Here is a 21305-nt window from a genome sequence, read left to right as displayed (position 1 = left end):
CAAGATTACACAGGTCGCAGGTAACTTGCAATTTTCAGGTTGAACAAGCAAGGGGTCCCCAATGCTGTATCTCCCTGGAGGCGTGCAGCCAACAACCCCCTGCTGTGTATCCCTAAGAAGCAGCAAGGTAGAACAATGAGAAACAGAAAAGACACCCCTCACTGCTGTGCCTTTCTGATATGCAGCCGATAAGGCAGTAAATATAGAACATACAGGACACAATCTTCAATCTTTGTGTATGTCTGATGTGTAGTAATATACCAATACTGAGCAGATACGCCACCATCCTCAATGTGTCTCCCTGCTGAGGCAGCAAAAACAAATCAGAAAAGCACAAGCAACCTCACTGCTGTGTCCCTTCTGATATGCAGCCAATAAGGCAGTAAATGTAAGACATAAAAGCACAGACAACCTTCAATCTTGTATATATCTGATGTGCAACAATATAACAATCTGAATAGAGATAGCACATCCATATTGAAGGGATTTGGCATGCGACTTAACATGTCAAATCGCATGCCTAAAATCGGCAACCTTTGCTGTTAATAGCACTGTCAGCCTGACGCCCCTTTGCGGGGCTGCACCGATTACCAAAGGCAGTACTAGTACTACCCCTGGCACAGGTTCAATTTGTATTTCCCAACAATTCAGGACCATCAATCTTTACTACTGCCTATCTAATAAGCAACCAATAAGGCAGTAATACAGGACACAAAAAAACCCCAGACAGAACTCAATTTTGAGTATGTCTGATGTGCAGCAATATAACAAATATGAGCAGAGATGTCATAAGACTCAATGATGTGCATTTCCGCCATGCATCACAAGACCAGAAAGTACAGACCACCTTCCCTGTTGTATTTTTCTGATCTGTAGCCAAATAAAGCAGTACCTTTAGGATATAAACAGACAACAACAAAGCTTCAGTGCAGTGCATTTCTAATGTACAGCACTATACCCCTTATGAGCAGAGATGTCACAAATCTCAATGTGTATTTCTGCTGTGCCACAAAACATCCCAGCAAGGACAAACCTTCACTACTGAGGTCTACTGGTGTGCAACCAAGGAGGAGTCATGGTGTATCCCTTTATGAAATAACCAAACAGAGCAATTTGATCCCTAGGCATAGCCTGGGCTGTGGATACTAACACTTCACCCCCAGTGAAGGAACAAATTCTAAAAATGGTTAGACACCTTACTATAATAGCTGTTGTCCTACCTTACCTCCGTAGACTGAGCAAACGCTGGCCAGCTCACACACAGGTGGGGCTGATCAGAAACTAAAGTCTCAATGAGCCCAGCCCTAGAGACCAATTTAGGACAGCCTCTAGAAAAGGTGATCACCAATTTAGCCTGGAGGAAAATAGCCACCTGCAGGCTTTAAACAAGCAATCACGTATCTATCTAGCTCTTGCATATGTTAGCACAGAAAATCCTTAATTAGAGGATATAGGAAGCGATTTATGGTAAATCGCCTTTAGATCTGTCACTGAGTTGACTGTAGCCCAAACCAACAAAAAGGTTTTTCTTACCTCCTGCACTTTAATATAACCACAATGTAAAGGTGGAGTGGGAGGTTGGAGCTTATGACTTCAGATTCCTAGCAGCTGGGCTAATAGGGCCATATAACCTAGTGCACCTGCTGACCAGGAGAGCTTACTCCTGAATCCTTCAACCATTGCACAATCCATAAATTGTTCAGTGGTATACCTGGCCTGTAAGGAACTCTTTGTATCTACCAGGTCCTCCCCCCCTTCGCTCTATTCATCCCTACTAATGTCCCACAACCGGACATGTAGGGAGAGTCTGGAAACCTACTGTTGTGATAACCACAGTGTCTCTGCTGTAAGAGGGAGCTGTGGCTGGTGGTTTTAGCAGTAGCTTCTGGGCTATTTTGTTATGCAGACCCCAGGTCCTGCACTGCACCACTTAGTAAATTCAGGGGGAAGGGGAAGAAATGCCTTACCTACCTCTTTCCCATCTGAGGTGGTTTAGGCACACTCGCTCCTCTGCACCACTTGTCCACCATACAGCATCTCTGATGTAAGAGGGAGCTGTAGCTGGTGTTTTTAGCAGAAGCTTCTGGGCTATTTGAATCTAGACCCCAGGGGAGATTATCTCAAATGCCCAGAAACCATCTGGCTGGGATTGGGGATTTTGCAGCTAAATTCCCAAGGTAAAGGAAAGTACTCACCGTTGTAGTCTTCCCCTTTTTCCACAGCCACAGGGCTTGGTTTTCCATCCTTATGGTCCACACGCAAGGAGGATAGCCGCCAAAGTGCCCCCCCAACTGCTGTCCCCGTAGGGAGCGGAGCTGCAAGGTTAGGTTGTGTCCTGCCAGTCAGTATATACCCTTGGGGGGGCAATGCCGTACGTTCTTCATTCCATTCTGAGGTGGTTTAGGCAGACATCCACCGTAGTGAACTGGTGCCTCCTCGAAAGGAGGATGTGGGCGCCTGCTCCTGCTGACTCTCAGCCTTCCCTCCTGGGTAAGAACGTGGGTCGTTCAGGTGGCGCCCTCCCCAGCAGCCCACGCGAGCTATCAGGGGCCCAGGAGTCGGGGGCCCTGGAAAGAACTGACAGCCAGCACCCCTGTCTGAACGGACGCCCGGACAGGTAAGGGGGGGAGACAGGAAAAAGGCCCCTGAAGTTCTGGGGACACCACTGTACCCAGGGGCCTTCAGCTCTCAGGGGGGCTCTTCCAGTTTCTGCTGCCCCCCCTGAGGAAAGGATAGGGGAACCCCCCGGAAGGATAAATATATCCGGCCAGACCCAGAGGCCCATCAGGTACTAACCAGGCCCGACCCTGCTTTGCCTCCGAGATCATACGAGATCGGGCAGGCGGCGCCCTCTTTCACTTTCAGGGTGATGTGGCCGTAGGCCTTCCCCAGGCATTTGGTCCGGCTCCCAGGGGGGGACCACCAGCCCCAGGCTTCGGGTCATTTGGAAAAAAACAAACGGTTTCGCTGTGTAGGGAGAAACACAATCAAAAACTGAGGATCAAGGGGAAGGGTGGGGACTTAACCGCTTGACATCCGGAGGACGTCATATGACGTCCTCGACTTTCGGGGCTTATATCTGAATGATGTCTGAGGCTACAGACATCATTCAGATACCGGCATTTTCAGCCGGCGATTCCGTACACCATAAGAACGATCATAGCGGCTGTTCCCCGGCTTGATCGTTCTTACGGGCGGCGGGAGGGGACGTCCCCCCCCTCCCGCCGCCCTCCGGTGCTACTACCGACTCACCTCAGCGATCGGTGAGTCGGATAGCGGATCCGCCGGCGCCGGATGTTCACCATAGAGATTTCCGGCGGACCAGATGGTCGCCGGAGTCTCTATGATCGTTCGGAGGCCGGGCGCGATGTTATGACGTCACGCCCGGCCTCTGCATTCAAAAAAACGGCGCCGCTTCAGCTGTGAAGCGGCGATCGTTTTATTTTTTTTTTTGATTTTAGGCTTCCCAGCCTAGAGGTGAGATGTGGGGTCTTATTGACCCCATATCTCACTGTAAAGAGGACTGATCGTCTCATATTCCTATTACAAGGGATGTTTACATTCCTTGTAATAGGAATAAAAGTGATCAAAAAAAAAAAAAATTTTTTAAAGTGTAAAAATAAAAATTTTTAAGTAAAATTAACAATAAAAAAAAAAAAAAAAATTTTAAAGCGCCCCTGTCCCCGTGAGCTCGCACGCAGAAGCGAACGCATACGTAAGTCCCGCCCACATATGAAAACGGTGTTCAAACCACACATGTGAGGTATCGCCGCGAACGTTAGAGCGAGAGCAATAATTTTGGCCCTAGACCTCCTCTGTAACTCAAAACATGTAACCAGTAAAAAATGTTAAAGCGTCGCCTATGGGGATTTTTAAGTACCAAAGTTTGGCGCCATTCCACGAGCGTGTGCAATTTTGAAGCGTGACATGTTAGGTATCTATTTACTCGGCGTAACTTCATCTTTCACACAATGCAAAAAAATTTGGCTAACTTTGCTGTTTTGTTTTTTTTTAAAGCATGAAACTGTTTTTTTTTCAAAAAAAACGCGTTTGAAAAATTGCTGCGCAAATACCGTGCAAGATAAAAAGTTGCAATGACCGCAATTGTATTCTCTAGGGTCTCTGCTAAAAAAACATATATAATGTTTGGGGGTTCTATCTAATTTTATAGCAAAGAAATGATGATTTTTGACATGTAGGAGCGAAGTGTCAGAAATGGCCTGGATGTGAAGTGGTTAAAACAGCTGTCGATTGATTGTGTTTCCTGTAGGGAGGAGCCTCTCATCTCAGGTGTGCCGTCCTGGAAGATGACTAGAGAAAAAAAAAAAAAACACAACATCATCTAGACAAGAAGAGAAGAACACTTCCGCATGAGGCACTTTCACTTTATAGAAAGACGGGAAGACGTCCAAAATGAGGTAGAAGGCAAAACCAAGTTAGGAAGGAAAGAGGCTCTGAACCTCTACATCAATGCATCCCTGTGTAGAACCAAAAAGGGATGTACCCAGGACAAGACCGTCATCTCAGAAAAAAAAAAAATCACACAGAGGTGATGGCAACCAGGAAAACAACCTAGTAAATCAGGATGAAAAAGGGACTAGTCCCGAGAGGTTAAAGAGGTGGCAGAGAAGGTGGGGACACAACCAAACACAAAATGAACTAAAGAACTGGAGATTATACGGGAAAAGCAGCAAAGGTGACATATGGTACAAGACTCAAAGCAGAGAAGGGAAGGCTTGCGTGCTCAGGAATAAGATTGCCAGCACCTAAATTAATCCTGAGGGTACTTAAAGCAGAACTTCACCAAAAGGTGAAAGTTTTGCTTGTATGCATCCTCCACACAACCCCCCCCCCGCCACTGCCACATTTGGCACTTTTTTGGAGGGAGTGGGTACCTAGTTTTCACTGGCATCCGCTCCCACTTTTGTTCAGATGCATTGCGTTCGTCCCCCCCTCTCTGCCCCGCAGCCTTCTGGGATACATCACAGGTCCCAGAAGGCCGAGGGACCAGTCACCAAGTGATGCGTGGCTCATGCAATAGGAAATCAGCTGTGAAGCCGCAAGGCCATATAGCAATATGACGTCGGCAAAGTGGTTCTGTTATCCTGACCAGACGTCATATGACATGATCAGGATAACAAGCCGGCAGTCTGGACACACCGCATCTCCGATCTGGATAAAGAGCCTCTGACAGAGGCTCTTTACCACGTGATTAGCTGTGTCCAATCACAGCTGATCACGGTGTAAACAGGAAAAGCTGTGCATCGGCTTTTCCTCACTCGCGTCTGACAGAGTAGAGGAGAGCCGATCGGCTGCTCTCCCAACGGGGGGGGGGGGGGGGGGGGGGGGGGGGGGGGAGGGGGCTGCGCTTATTAGCACAGCCCCCCCCCCCTGAGGACGCCCACCCAGGACCACCAGGGATGCCACCAAGATCACCACCACTGAAGACCACACGGTATGCCACCCATGGCCACCAGGGATGCCAATGTGTGCCCACATATGCCAATCAATGCCCATCAGCAATGCCTGCCAGTGCCTCCATAGCAGTGATGCCCAGTGCCACCCATCAGTGCTACCAGTGCAGCATTTCAGTGCCCATCAGTGTCGCCTATTAGTGCCCATCAGTGTCGCCTATGAGTGCCCATCAGTGCCACCTCAATGGTGCCACCTCATCAGTGGCTGTCAGTGCAGCCTCATCAGTGCCCATCAGCGAAGGAGAAAATGTCCTTATTTACAAAATTTTATAACAGGAACGGAGAAAAACATTTCAAAATTTTCAGTCTTTTTTTTTTATTTGTTTAGCAAAAAACAAAACCCCAGAGGTGATAAAATACCACCAAAAGAAAGCTCTATTTGTGGGAATAAATGGGGTTAAAATTGAAATTGAAGTGGTTAAGATGCTGGCTCCTGCACCCGAAGCTGATTGAAGAATCGGCTCGGATGAGGACATCGCTGGATCCCTGGACAGGAAAGTGTCCTTGTACTAAAAATCAGAAGCTACAGTATTTGTAGCTGCTGACTTAATTTTTTGGGGGGACCTGGAGCTCCTCTTTAAGGTCAAAAGCTGAACCAGACTTAAGAGCAAAAAGTTCAGGATACATCCCCTAACGCATTGTCAGAAGCAGAGGGTAGTTTTCCCACGCCAGGTACACTACGCTGTCCTAAGTGATGACAGAACCCACAGTAAGTAGACTCCTAGCTTTTACCAACATTACAAGCACCCAGACACCAACAACCAAGCTTGTAAATGGTCAGAGATCAAGCTTCCATTTGTGCCTTTTAACAAACAAAAGAAACATCAAATCCTTTGAATGCGTTTTGCCACTTCCTCTTAATTACATTATCTACTCTTCCGTCTCTAGCACGGTGCAGGCACAGGGAGTTTTGATATATTGTCATCTCTCATCTAGATCGGGGTCTCCAAACTGCAGCCCTTTGCTAGCCTTTATCAAGCTCTTGGAGCACTATTCCTTTAAAGTATATGAGGTACCATTTCTCCCACTGACAGACACCAACAACGGGGCACTGTTTCTTCCACTGATAACAATGATGGGGCACTACCCCTCCTTTTACTGACCCCACACCCTGAGGCAATGCTTATTCTCATTAATGCTTGGGCCGGGACATTTTATATCCTCACTGGCCACAATCTGCCCCCCTAAAGTCTGAAGGCCAGTATACTAGCCCTTTGTTTGAAAAGTTTGGAGATCCCTGACCTAGATGAAACTAAAAAAAACAAAAAAAAACAAACAGTTTTGATAAGAAAAAACATTGTAATTGGAACATCATTACAGTGGGAGACATCCTTAAAAGGAAAAGTAGGACCAAAGCTTTTTTTGGCCCTACTTCTAAAGTTTACAGGAGTGCAATTCATTCTGCTGTCCTGTGATCTGTTTTCAGCCAACAGCGAGCTAAGGACCACTGTCAGCACTCAAGAGGTCCAGGCTCTGAATCGATACCGACTTTACAGTCTGGATCCACCCAGAAGCCTGGACCGATAGCTGGCTCAGTCTCCTAGCAAGCGGTTGAGAACCTGACCTAGCCGCCTCCCCTTCCTCCAAAGCAAACGCTGGAGGGGCAGAGAAGAAAACTGGCGACAGTCACTGCTCTCTGGTCATAGTGGACGAGAGAACTATGTTATCAGCGGTGTTTGATCGCTCTGTTCTCAGTGCAGAGGCAGCGGGGGACAGATGCAGCATTTGATCAATGCTGTATCCACCTGAGTATAATTTTTTTTTTTTTAAAGAGATAGCTGCTGTTTTGCTCTGTTTTGATAAACCAGAGAGCTCTGGGAATCCTATGCTTTGCATTAAATGTATATTTGTATTCCTCTCAATCCATAGCCGGTGACTGAAAAGTAAAAATTGGAGCAGCAGACTAATGAGCTCATCTCTCTGCTCTCTTCCTATCAGCATGCTGCCTGCGCTTGAGTAAAAATGAATGGCTCCTTGTACTGCTTCTCCCTCCACCAGTCTGAGCTTTACTTTATAAGGGCTGCAGGAGGTAGATACCAGGTCAAATTCAGTTACTAACACAACTTTGAAAAAAAAAATGTAAGATACATTTTAGGATGTAGTAAGAGCCCTTTCACACTGCCAGCATGGGGTTGTCAGTGGTAAAGCGCCGCTAGCTTTAGCTACGTTTTACCATCGTTTTTGCATGCTTTTAACCCTCGCTAGCGACTGAATAAAGGGTTAAAAGCGCTGCCGAGGTGCTTAGAAGGCGCTGCCCATTGATTTCAATGGGCAGGGGCGCTTTAGGAGCGGTGTATACACCGCTCCTAAAGTGCCTCAAAGAAGCTGCTTACAGGACTTTTTTTGACATGCTGCCAGCGCAGCGCCCCAGTGTGAAAGCACTCTGGCTTTCACACTGGGATTGCAGATGGGGCTTTTTAGGCGCTAGTTTTTAGCGCTAAAGCGCCTGAAAAATGTCTCCCGTGTGAAAGGGGTCTAAAGAATACAGAGCTCCACTAGGCCCTGATCTGCCTGAAATTCAGTTTTATGCATTTCTGTTCTGTTACTTGAATGCAAACGTCAAAAGAAAATGTGTTCTTTTTTGCCACAGGTTTGCGTTGGAGAACAGTTACGTGAATAGCAAAACGCTAAGATTCAGCTGGAAAGCAAACATCAAGCTCAGATATATTTTTAACACCTGCTCTGGAAAGAGAACCATGATCAATTTAAGGGTCCATCAAGAAATTACTCTGCCAAAACCACTAACAGATGTACTGAAAGGTTTAAACAAATCCAAGTGCTTCTGAAAATACCACAAAAAAATAAAAAAAAAAAATAAAAAAAAAGTGACTGGCAGCTCATACTCTGCTTGCTTTCAAACAAAGCCAGAAACACAGCCAAAAGAGAAACATACCTGACAGGAAAGCCAATTTCTTTTTTAGTATTGGTAAAATCACAGTGGCATCCATCTTGCTTCTTTACAGTGAACGAGTCTGCAAAAGAAAAAGAGCAAGCATACTTTAGTCAAAAACATACAAAAAAAAAAAAGGTCTAAATATCAGGAGTTGAAGACCCTAAATAAAATAAACAAGTATAATAAGCAAACACTTGGAATCGGCAGCGCAGAAGTTGAATGAAGCTACTTGGCAACAGTAATACGATCAGAAATATTGCCTACGCTATGGCTGGCAGCAGTTGTTCTTGGCTTGGAAAACTAGAATACTTCCGTAGTAAAGGTAGGCAGCAATTTATTGGAGAAGTCCAGATGGTGCCCATTGGCTACACAGGTCTTTATAAAGTGTTACTTCCTCCATCTTTATGACACCCACTGCCAAATAAAATTGTAAAATTATAAAATGATTATCAATTCAGTCGCTACAATGGTTGACTTCACAGATGCTAACACAAGGTAAGAAGATAACATCATACCCAACATTTTACTGAATCACATTCTGGTTGGCATTGACTCAATTATATGGTTATGAGAATGCAACAGTATCATCATCAGCCATTGGTTTTCAATAAGGAGAGAAAGGAGAAAACCCGAAATTCTGGAATATGATCACACCTAATTTTTAACTCAACTAGAGCAGCTACGCTTACATTTTACAATCATTTTTAAACGATATTATAGTTTAGCAAAACAAAACACCCTGGTAAAACAGGATTTCTCAGCTATATTCATGAGTAAACTGAAACTTGATAAATGTGGCTAATAAATTAATAGTAAACTAAGTTCAACTTTACAACATGTTTTTGCCAAAAGTTGAAAATGTTCTTGCCAAATAACTTCCGAATTGTACTGTCCAGAAGAAGTGTTGCCTGCTAGTTGTCAACACAATGATGCAGCAAAATCATTGACGTACTCCATGAAGAACGCCTATTTACAATAGCTAAATCCCTCAAAAAAACATTGAGAGCTTCTTCATCTTTCCATCAAATGTGGACATGCAGCTCCAAGTACATTATACCAAAAAGAACTTGGATATAAAAATGATCAGTTTTTGAATCCGAGAGGCCTGCATTTAAACAAATTAACTGCTTACCAACCGCGGCTCTCCCAGGCACCGCACCCTACCCGGTACAGCACAATGAACTTCCTAGTTTAGAGATGCACATACACGCACCGGCAGATCTGTGCTACGATTGGACACAGTGCACGTTTTTTTAACAGGTTACAGCCAATGGTCTTCGCTGTATACCAGCTGATTGGCCGTGGCCAATCACAGCACAGAGGTCTGTGTGTCTGTAAACACAACACACAGATTCTGGCTGGATTTCCTCTGATTTCCGTTACCATTCTGTACTGAAAACATGGAGAGACTCCAGCCAGATCTGTAGATAAAAGCAGCACACATACACTTGCATACATTTGTTAGTCAGACAGTTAACACCTTGATCACGCCCGTCACCCAGCAAGTGTCATTAGTACAGTGTACAGTATTATCACTGATCACTGTATTAGAGTCACTAGTGACCTTCCCTCCCAGTGTCAATTAGCGCCATATTGCCCATCACACTATCACAGTCACACTATAAGTCGCTGATCACCGCCATTACTTGTATAGCGTGTGTATGGATCAGTATCCTGATCACATTCACAACTATACTAGTGTAACCAATCTTATAGTATTCCCAAAAACGCAGTTTTATTTTTACTAGACATGTAGCAGAATACATTTTGACCTAAATTTTTTGAAGAAATCAGATTTTATTGGATATGTATTATAACAGAAAGTAGAAAATATAGTTTGTTTTTTTCTCTATGTTCTCGCATGGGCATATACTGTAGCACGTCATGTGTGAATGACACCTTAGAGTGCACTCACACTGGGCACAATAACACTGATCTGTGCCCAAGTGCAACTGTCCCCCCTTTCACACATATATCATCACCTTTAACAACCAGACCACAGTAATTCCAGTTCTGTGCTCAGAGATGGAGAGTTCTGTGAACAGACAAGGTTTACGATGAAGCGCACTGGACTGAAACACAAGCGCACCTTGCCCCGACCATCTCTAATTGGTTTTGGGTGCAGTATGTTTAAAGCCGTTCTTCACCCTGGAAACCCAAAATTTGATTTATCGCGATGATCTGACTGGAAGTGGAGAATTGTTAAAACCAGATTCCTGCACTCCACCCAAAAAAAAAAAAAAAAAGTGTCAAAATTTAAAGAGGTGTGGGGGAAGGAGGCAGGCAAGCGGAATTTCCCATTTTAGGTGAAGTTCCACTTTCACCAGTCCCGGGGACAGATTAAAGCACTACACAAACGAAAAGGACCGAGGTTAAAACTGCCAGTTTGAGTACACTTCCCATATTTATATACAGTGCCCAGTTTCTCTGACTCTCGGGGCCTGTGTGGAGAAATCTACAGATGTGTACACATACCTAGGTACCTGCTTGTTAATTACACTGTCAGTTAAGCCAGGACAGATTGCCAAAAGTGCACCTTAATGTGTCCATAGTCCTACAAGTTGTGAACATAAATAACCTCAAGCCGGCAAGGGTCAGCTTTTCTGAAAGTACACTGTGTACATTCCTAAATCTAATATAGGAGGATAAGTAAAGGAAATTACCAGTTACCAGCATCCCAAGACAGCAGGAATAAGTGCATTTATAACCATCATTTTGTTTGAAGCCAATGCTTGAAGCAGACATTAAGGTTGATCAGACACAGTCACTGTAAACTACAATAATTTGCTTTTACTTAGAATTTTATAAGTGGTTTTATTACATGCAATGCTTACAATAAAAAAAAAAAACACACCACAAACCAATCTCTTAACCATTATGTGGTGTTTCTTGCCAATACACTATATATCGATTGGTTAGCACCCATTTAAAAAATGAAACTATAAGGAGATTATATATATATATAATTTATATATTATTTAATCGGCATATAACACGCACTTTTTTCCCCTGAAAATCAGGGGAAAATCGTGGGTGCATGTTATACGTCGATCCCCACTGTCTTTGTGCCAAAAAAGACCGAGCCGAGTGCTGAGCTCCGCTCGCAGTCACACAGTCCCGCCTCCCTGCTGTCTCTGAGAGGATGAGGAGCGAGTGCTGCCGAAAAAGACCGAACCGAGTGCTCAGCTCCGCTCGCAGTCCCACCCAGCTCCTATGATGGACATAACACTCCGTCCAATGGCGGGACTGCAAGCCGAGCCGAGTACACAGTAGACTCGGCTCGGTCTTTTTCGGCAGTGCACGCTCCTCATCCTCTGAGACAGCAGGGAGGGGGGGGCGGCGTGACAAGCCGAGTACACAAGCTCTGTTTATATAACGAGCCACGTACACAGGCTCTGTCGGTGGCAAATTTAAACAAATAAATGCTGCAAACGGCACATGGCACTGGGCAAGGCTGCACTGGGCAATGCAGCATATGACAATGGGCAAGGCTGCACTGGGCAAGGCTGCATATGACAATGGGCAAGGCTGCAAATGGCACTGGGCAAGCTGAAAATGGACACTGATCATTCTGCAAAGATGGACAAGGCTGCAGATGGACAAGGCTGCAGATGGGCACTGATGAGGCTGCATTGATTGGCATTTAAATGTAAGTTTTTTCCTTAAAAACTTCCCTCCTAAAAGTTTTTTTCCTTACAATGCCCTCCTAAACTTGGGGTGCGTGTTATACGACGATACATATGGTATATCTTATTGAATGCTTTCTTTACATAATATTTATTTTCTATATGTGATAATGTGATATACATCTTCTGTTTTACACACACCAAACAAATGACAAAGGGTTCCCTGCACTATGGGATGTCTAAAGGATAGCACAGCAGTAGCCACAATCCTTGAGGCCGGGTTCACATATGTGCGGCCGCAAGTTTGGGCCTGGAGTCCGACGTGTGTCTGTTCAACAGTTTAGATGCGATTCAGGTCCGAATTTTTGCCTGAATTCACACCTGAACGGGACCCAAAAAAGCACCGGAGCCTCCGTGGCCGCCCTGTGTGAACCAGTTCTATTGAAAGCCGGTCACGCTCGCCTGTCATGCAAATTGGATGCAGTGAAATTCGCATATATGTGAACCCAGCCTGAGGCTCGTTTTGTCTAAACCTTCAGACAGAGCCATATTGGTTGGGTTGAAAAAAATAAAAAAATAAAAGGAAAGAGTCCACTTTTCAAAGTGAATGTTTACTATCTTAGTGAACATGGTGAAGTTTATTCATCTGAAGCCTCCAATCACGTGCAAAGGGAGGTTCACCCGAATTGTCCTGGTGAACAGTGTTAATTTTGATGTCAAATTCCGATTTGGTTTTAGCCATAGCCTCTTGACTAAAATGCCATTTTAGTTTTAGTCGCAATTTAATCATCTGAAATATTTTAGTCCACTAAAATCTTCAGTATCATAAACAAAGATATTGCTTTTTGACAAACAGAAGTGCAATTTTAAAATATAAAAAAAAAAAAAAAATATTATTTAATATTATTATTAATATTGATTATATTACTTTTTGACCACTGCTAAGTTAACAATTTAAAAAGTTTTATTCATAGTCCTTTGACTAAAATGCCATTTTAGTTTTTGCCCAGGTTCACACTGCTGCAACATGAAAGTCACGCGACTTCCGATCCATCTTTGCCCTGCAACTTCAGTTTAACTTTGATCCGACAATGTGACTTTTTACACCCTATGGCATGGGTGCTCAACCTGTGGCCTTCCAGCAAGTCCCATGATGACTGCAAGGCTGACAGGTACACCCAAAGGCAGAGACATGATGAGACTTGGAGTTTCACAAGAGCTGCAGGGCCACAGGTTGAGCACCCATGCTCTATGGCATTGAAGTCGTATCAAAGTAGTGCAGGAACCTTTTCCAAAGTCTGAGCGACTTGTGTCAGATCAGTTACGATGGCTCTCATAAGGAAACATTTAAATTGACGTCACGTGACTTGTGCTCTCACAATTCGGATCTCATGTCACAGCAGTGTGAACTGGCATTAAGGGCAATTTCACACTGGGGCGTTGGCGCTAAAGTACCACTATTTTTAGCGGTGCTTTACCGTCGTTTTAGTGGCGCTTTTTGGGCACTAGCAGGCGCTATTAACCCCCGATAGGGGCCGTAGAAAGGGTTAAAAGTGCCTGCAAAGCGCCGCTGCCAAGGTGCTTTAGGGGCGCTTTAGGAACAGTGTATACACCACTCCTAAAGCGCTGCACAGATGCTGCTTACAGGACTTTTTTTTTTAATGTCCCGCAAGCGCACTGCTCCAGTGTGAAAGCCTGAGGGTGGAGTGGCAGGTGAGACGCTTTACAGGCACTTTTTTTAAAGTGCTTTAGTGCCTGTAAAGCACCTCAGTGTGAAAGTGGCCTTAGCCATATTTTCGTCATTTGAATTGAAACTGAATTTTATTTTCGTTTAGTTTTTGTCACTGAAAACATGCAGCTGACGAAAACATTTTCGTTGACGAAATTAACACTGCTGGTGAAGCCCATTACTATGACAAAGTTAAGGGAAATTCCAAAAATGTGAGCTGTCATTAGAACAGGAATAGAGGGGAAGTTTTCCAATAGGGGCTCCAGTCAAAACCATCTCACTTTCATACATACATTACAGACCTATTTCTGGCAGGCACCCACCCCACTTCCGCCTGGATAACCTGGGCAATCCAAGAAGAAGCAGCTCGCCCCCTGCTGGCAACCTCCTGGGACTGGTCACAATCCCCAGAAAGCTGCAGGTCCATTCACAGAGCGCAGCGTGATTTGCGCATTGGGGAGTCAGTTGTGAAGCCACAGTTCGCCTCCCACATCCTAGATGGCAGTGCTGCGAACCCAAAGAATGGCCTGGGTGAGGACAGCACTGGATGCCCTGACTGGCAAGTGTGTGTTTATTGAAAGTCAACAGCTACAGTATTTGTAGCTGTTGACTTTTATTCATTTATTTTTTGACCAAAGATCTTTAAGCCATAACCAGTGGATCTATTTGTTCAAGCAGTTGATATTGTGCTGTGTGAGTAAAACAATTTTTTTATAGTTTTTATCTTATAAAGTAAAGGTAGAATTGTGGAGAACCAAAGGAATTATTGATTTAACCTTTCTGTGATGTGAAGGTAATAAAACAAAGAGTGTTTTTCCAATTTGTTTTGAGAGAAAGCCATGAATGCATTTTAAAGTGAAGAGAAAATCATAATATTATATGAGACCTGCACTAAAGATATTTTTACTATTTTTTATGCACATATACAAACACACACACAGTGGGGAAAATAATTATTTGATCCCCCGCAGATTTTGTAAGTTTGCCCACTTACAAAGAAATGAAGGGTCTATATTTTTTTTATCATAGGTGTATTTTAAATGATAGAGACAGAATAACAACCAAAAATCCAGAAAAAACACATAAAACAAAATGCTATAAAACTAAGTTGCAGTTCAGTGACTAAAAGAAGAGTGGACCAAAAACCCTCCTGAGATGTGTGCAAACCTGGTAATCAACTACAAGAAACGTCTTACCTCTGTGCTTGCCAACAAGGGTCTCCACTAAGTACTACGTCATGTTTTGCTTGGGGATCAAATACGTATTTCATTTATACTTATTTTAATTTTAAATAAAAATATTTTTAATGTTTTATTGACTGAAATGCAACTTAATTTATAACATTTGTATCGTGTTTTTCCTGGACTTTTGGTTGATATTCTGTCTTTATCATTTAAAATACACCTATGAATTTTTTTTTTTTTTTTAGACTCTTCATTTCTTTGTAAGTGGGCAAACTTACAAAATCTGCAAGGAATAAAATAATTATTTTCCCCACTGTATATACACACACACATACATATGTGTGTATACATATTTGTTTTTGCACCGTGTTTATTTTTATAACAAATGTATGCACTTTGATAGTTAAGATAAATGGGGGGGGGGGGGGCATGATGGTATAAGAGCTTCAGATTTCGTTGCTACCAAGTTGCTTTATGTACTTGGTGACTGTAGCTGCTGGATTTACAATAATTCTACAATTCTATAGATTCTAACTATGGTCTTTAACCAAGAACAGCTTTAAAGCAGATTGAAATGATCACATTTTAGTTTGCCAAATGTTTTGGCTCAATATGTAGAAAGGACAGTGGGAAAAAAAATAATAATACGATTCAGAGAGCCAACAAAGACTGCTGATTGTAAAGCCAGGGTACAAATACAGAATATATTATTTCTGTTCCCCTGCAAGGCATACAGAACTTCTTCAGCAGATGCCGAGATATCACTTATACTGACAGAGGATTGGAAAAACACAGTGCCTGCACTCCACTAAATGTTTGTGCCGTCAACCATATCTGTGGGGGGAGATATAATACAAAATGTGCAATGAGCAGTGAAGTGCACCAACCAGTCATGTGCAAACTGAGCTCATTTCCTTCTATGTTGCTGAATAGCGTGCAATGCTAAAATGTCCTATGAAGCCATATATAAAGTTTAGTGGGAAAAAATGCATTGTAAAACCAATGGCAGTGACCACAGATATCCATAGGACAGTTGTCTGTATTCAATATAATCTATATGACTTTTTTTTTTTCATTCTAGTGTACATACAATAAAATAGCCATACTTTTTAAACTGAGGGCAGAAGGCCAACTCGGGGGCTAGCAACACATTAACAGTGGCAAGCCATGCAGGAGAGACGGCTACTTACCTCTGTGGACACATTCGCTGGTCTTAAACGCTGATTAATCTCGCTTGCTAGTGACAGGGTAGCAAGGTAGTGACATCTCATTGGCCCCACTAGTGAAGGAGTGATTTTTATAGACTGGTAAGAGGTCTTTTGGTGGCCCCAACAATGGCAATTGTCACCAGCATCAGAATCACCCATGTGGCATGGCCCTTACAATGAGCAAAGGAAAATGATCCTTTATGGATCAAAGATTCTCCAGGACACACTAGAGTCTATGCTAAGATTTTCAACGCTTGTATACTCACTCTCAGATGTACAATGGGCTGTACATACACTGTGAGCACAATTATTAGGCAAGTGAGAATTTTGACCAAATCATCATTCTCATGCATATTGTCCGACTCCAAAATTCATAAATTTGAATGCTTATTGGATTTAAGCATATCAGGTGATGAGCATTTGTGTAATGAGGGAGGTTGTGGCCTAAGGAACACCCTATATCAAAAGGTGTGCATAATTATTAGACAGCTTCTTTTCCTCAGGCAAAATGGACCAAAAGAGATATTTAACAACATTTTTTAAAAAGTCCTTCAGAGGGATGCAGCACTCTTGAAATTGCTAAGATATTGGGGCGTGACCACAGAACCATCAAACATTTTGTTGCAAATGGTCAACAGGGTTGCAAGAAACATGTTGAGAAAAAAAAAAAAGATGCAAATTAACGGCCAAAGATTTAAGAATCAAAAACGTGAACCTGCCAGGAACCCATTATCCTTCAGTGCTGTCATTTTCCAGAACGGCAACCTACCTAGAGTGCCCAGAAGTACAAGGTGCTCAGTGTTCGGAGAAATGGCCAAGGTAAGGAAGTCTGAAACTCGACCACCACTGAACAAGACAAGTTGAAATGTCAAGACTGGGCCAAGAAATATCTGAAGACAGATTTTTCAAAGGTTTTATAGACTAATGAGATGAGAGTGACTCTTGATGAACCAGATGGATTGGCCTGTGGCTGGATCAGGAATGGGCACAGAGCTCCACTTTGACTCGGACTCCAGCAAGGGGAGGTGGGGTACTGGTATGGGCTGGCAGGTATTATTTAAGATGAGCTAGTTGGACCTTTTTGGGTTGAAGAAGGACTCAAAATCAACTGCCAAACCTACTACCAGTTTTGAGAAGACAATTTCTTCAAGCAGTGGTACTGGAAAAAGTCTGCAAAAGTCTTTCAAGAAGACCATGATATTTATGCAGGACAATGCTCCATCGCATGCATCGAAGCACTCCACTGTGTGGCTAGCCAGTAAATGCCTTAAAGATGAAAGAATAATGACATGGCCCACCTTCCTCACCGGACCTAAACCCTATTGAGAACTTGTGGGCCATTCCTAAAACGGGAGATTTACAGAGAAGGAAAACAGTACACATCTCTGAACAGTGTCTGGGAGGCTGTGGTTGCTGCTGCACAAAAAGTTGATTGTCAATAGATCAAGAAACTGACAGACTCCAAGAATGGAAGACTTATGACCGTCATTGAAGAAAGGGTGGCTGGTCACTGATTTTTTCTTTTTTAAATGTCAGAAATGTTTATTTGTACATTCTGAGCTGTTTATTTTCATCTGTTAAAGTGAGAATAATAAAGCGAGAGGGGAATATTTTCATTTTTCATTTAGTTGCAAAATTCTGCACACCAAGGCTCCATTCACACCTGAGTAATCTGCAACAATAGCTGCACCCGCTCGTTTTGTTATAGCTTCTTTTTTTTTGTTTTTAACTTGAGCGTTTTTGGAGAGGCCCCATTCATTTGCATGGTCTTCCCTCTGCTCCAAAAAATAGGATTTTTTCGTCATACTTACCTGTAAAATCCCTTTCTTTGAGTACATCATGGGACACAGAGTCAGGCTAATATTCATTACCTGCTGGGACGTCCCAGAGCAATAGCCTTGAGGGGATGGAGACACCCTGCCAAACAATAGCCATCAGAACTTATACAGCAGCCCGCAGTACAGCGGCCCAAAAGCCGAATCCTCGGCTGCTCGAACATCCACTTGATAAAATTTTGTGAACGTATGCGCTGAAGACCAGGTGGCAGCCTTACAAATCTGAGCCACAGTTACCTGATGGTGAAAAGCCCAGGACAGTCCTACACCCCTGGTAGAATGAGCTCTCACTCTAAAAGGGAGGAGCTTTATGTTTCAAACCGTAGGCCTGAATGATTAATTGACTGACCCAATTGGCAATGGAAACCTTGGAAGCTGTCTGCCCCTTCTTGGGTCCTTTTGGTAGAACAAAAAAGGAATCTGATCCTCGGATCTCCGCAGATCTAGACAAATAAACCTTGACTGCCCAGGCAACGTCCAATGAATGCAGTTGTCTCTCTCTGCCTCCGAGCGAGGCTGAGAGAAAAAAGAAGGCAAAATAATGTCCTGAATGAAAAGGCCGACACCACTTTTGGCAAAAAAGGATGGAGCAGGTCATAACACTACCCTGTTGTGGTGAAGGATCAAGTACGATTCCCTGCATGAAAGGGCTGCCAACACTTGACACCCTTCTAGCCAAGGTGATAGCCATCAGGAAGGCTAGCTTGCATGACGGCAAGTCTAATGGAATTTCCTTGATAGTTTCAAATGGTTGTTTCTGTAACACAGTCAGCACCAAGTTCAAGTCCCAAGGACACATAGGTGACCTAATGGGGGGGAAGTAAGCGAGTTGCCCCCTGCATAAAGGATCAGACCAGTGAATGGGAGGCTAAAGGCCTTTGGAAGAATACTGATAGGGCCAAAACTTGACCTCTATTTGTACTCAAAGCCAATTTGATTTCCACAGCTGACTGTAGAAAAGAGAAAATTCTCCCAATCACATTTCCGTGGATGCCATTTTTTGGCTTCACACCAAGCAATATAAGTCTTCCAGAGCTTATGATAGATCTTCCTAGTGACAGCTTTTCTAGCATTCACTAGAATAGACACCACTGGTCCCGAGAAGCCACGGTCCTTTAACACCCTGGCTTCAATAGCCTTGCCGTAAAATTTAGAGACTGTAAATTGGGATGGACTATAGGACCTTGAGACAGAAGATCGGGGTGACGTGGAAGCGTCCATGGCCCGTCTATTGTCAGTCTCACAATCTCCAGGAACCAGGGCCTTCTGGGCCAGGCTGGTGCCACCAGATTGACTGGAACCCCCTCTCTCCGAATCCTGCGCAACAAATGTGGAAGGAGAGGGATCGAAGAGAAAGCATAAACCAGGGAGATCTGGCTCCATGGAACTACCAGAGCAACTGCTCCGATTGCCAGAGCATCTCTTGTTCGGGACACAAACTGCTGTAGCTTGTTGTTGAACCTGGATACCAGTAGGTCAACCTCTGGCCATCCCCAACATTGGCAAATTTCCTGGAACACCCATGGGTGTAGGGACCATTTCCCCGGGCGGATCTGCTGGTGGCTGAGATAATCTGCCTTCCAGTTCTCTACTCCCAGGATATGGACTGCCGATAGAATCGGCACATGTCCCTCTGCCCAGGCTAGTATGTGGTTCACCTCCTTCAGAGCTAAACAACTCCTGATACTGCCTTGGTGGTTTATATAGGCCACTGCAGTGGCATTGTCGGACTGAACCCTGATAGGGCAGTCCTGAAGTTCCACTGTCCATGACCGTAGGGCCAGTCGGACTGATAATTCCAGGACGTTGAAGGGCAGGTTCTGTTCTGTCCTTGACCATTTCCCCTGAGTTGTGAGCCCTTCTAGGGTCGCTCCCCAGCCTGAGAGACTGGCATCTGTAGTCAGTACTCTCCAAGTTACCGGGAGGCAGGATCTTGGGTCCAAAAATGGGCCTTGTTACCCAGTTTGGTTTTTAAAACATAAAACAGGTTCGCTCTTTCGGAAACAGGAACCTGTACAATCACTCCTTGATGCACTAAATGATGTAGTGCCTGAAGCAATAAATCTTTTTGGACGATCCGAGGGAACGTTGGATCTAAAAAACCTCTGAGGGGGAACCCCCCACAACTCCTGCTTGCAACCGCGGGATATAATTGAGGTGACCCACATGTCCTGAATTATCATTCTCCAAATGTCTGCAAAGTGCAGCAACCCCCCCCCCCCACTCAATGGAGTGGGGGCATCCCCTCAAAAGGAGGGCTTGGTGCTGGGTTTAGAAGAATTTTGGACCCAGGGCTTTTTCTGGCCCTGGCCTTGCGGCTTGCCCCTGGCCCTAGCGCCCTGTTGGCGGAACTGCCTTGGCGCTGAGACATTTGAGGAAGCAGTCCCTGAAATTTCAAACAATGGACGCCTGGTGTTTTTCTTCACAGGAAGTAGAGAATTCTTCCCTCCGGAAATCTTTTGGATATATTTATCCAAATGATCACCAAATAAAAACATTCCCCATGAAAAAGGGAAACCTGTCAATAACTTTTCACAAGGAAGCTCGGCTGACCAGTTCTTAAGCCAAAAAGGTCTGCGCATATGTACAGACAAGAGCCAAACGAGAAACCTGCTGTACTGAATCCTTTTAAGGCGTCAACAACAAAACACAGCACTCGATGAAAATCTGTCTTTTTTTTTAGGCAGATTATCCTCCTGGTTAGGCCTATCAGGTAAATTGACCTGATCCTTTATGGACTGGCAGATACCAATTGCTGCAACAGCTGGCTGAATAGCTGAACTGGACAAAGAAAAGGAAGCCTTTAATAATGACTCCAATTTCTTGTCAACAGGGTATTTCAAGCCCTGTGCGTTATCTACCGGACAAGCAAAGTTCTTGTTTAAGGAAGAGACTGCTGCATCTACGGCTGGCATGCTCCATTTTTTTAACAAACTTTTCATCCATGGGATATAAATGGGAAAACCTCTTAAGAGAAACAAAGTCCTGTCAGGATGTTCCCAATCAACATACACCGCCTGTTCCAGCAGGGGGTGTAGGGGGAAAGCCTGTGCGTCCTGAAGAGTCCTTGGGGATCCCAAGAGGACCAGGGGGGGCTCAGTCACCTGTGCAAGAGGCAACTTACAGGCAGAAGGAACCATTTCGGTCAGAGTCAGGATAAAAAGCCTCTGCGACTGAGAGGCAGATATCAACTGGATATCTTTTTGTCCAGATTGCTCAGAAGCAGACTCACCTGCCAAGCCCTCCACAGAATCCTGAGCTTTGAGCTCTTCCCCATTCTCAAACCATTCCTACTCCAAACTAGGAGGCTCCAGGGAGGGGGATCGGTCACGCTTCTTGCCACCTCTGGTCCTTCA

General features: G+C 44.2%; 1 protein-coding gene across 3 annotated transcripts in view; it reads right to left on the bottom strand.

Annotated features, from left to right (window-relative positions):
* Positions 1–21305, bottom strand: part of SESTD1 (SEC14 and spectrin domain containing 1) — a 233618-nt gene that overhangs the window by 160858 nt on the left and 51455 nt on the right. For all 3 annotated transcript variants that reach the window (XM_073633758.1, XM_073633760.1, XM_073633759.1), the window contains exon 2: positions 8368–8446. In XM_073633758.1, the coding sequence (XP_073489859.1) occupies positions 8368–8422 (55 nt within the window). In that variant the 5' untranslated portion in view covers positions 8423–8446. The remainder of the gene's footprint in view (positions 1–8367; positions 8447–21305) is intronic.

The sequence above is a fragment of the Aquarana catesbeiana genome, linkage group LG06, assembly GCF_042186555.1.
Source record: "Aquarana catesbeiana isolate 2022-GZ linkage group LG06, ASM4218655v1, whole genome shotgun sequence".
NCBI classification, from domain to species: domain Eukaryota; kingdom Metazoa; phylum Chordata; class Amphibia; order Anura; family Ranidae; genus Aquarana; species Aquarana catesbeiana.
This window is presented reverse-complemented; position numbering and strand designations above follow the sequence as displayed.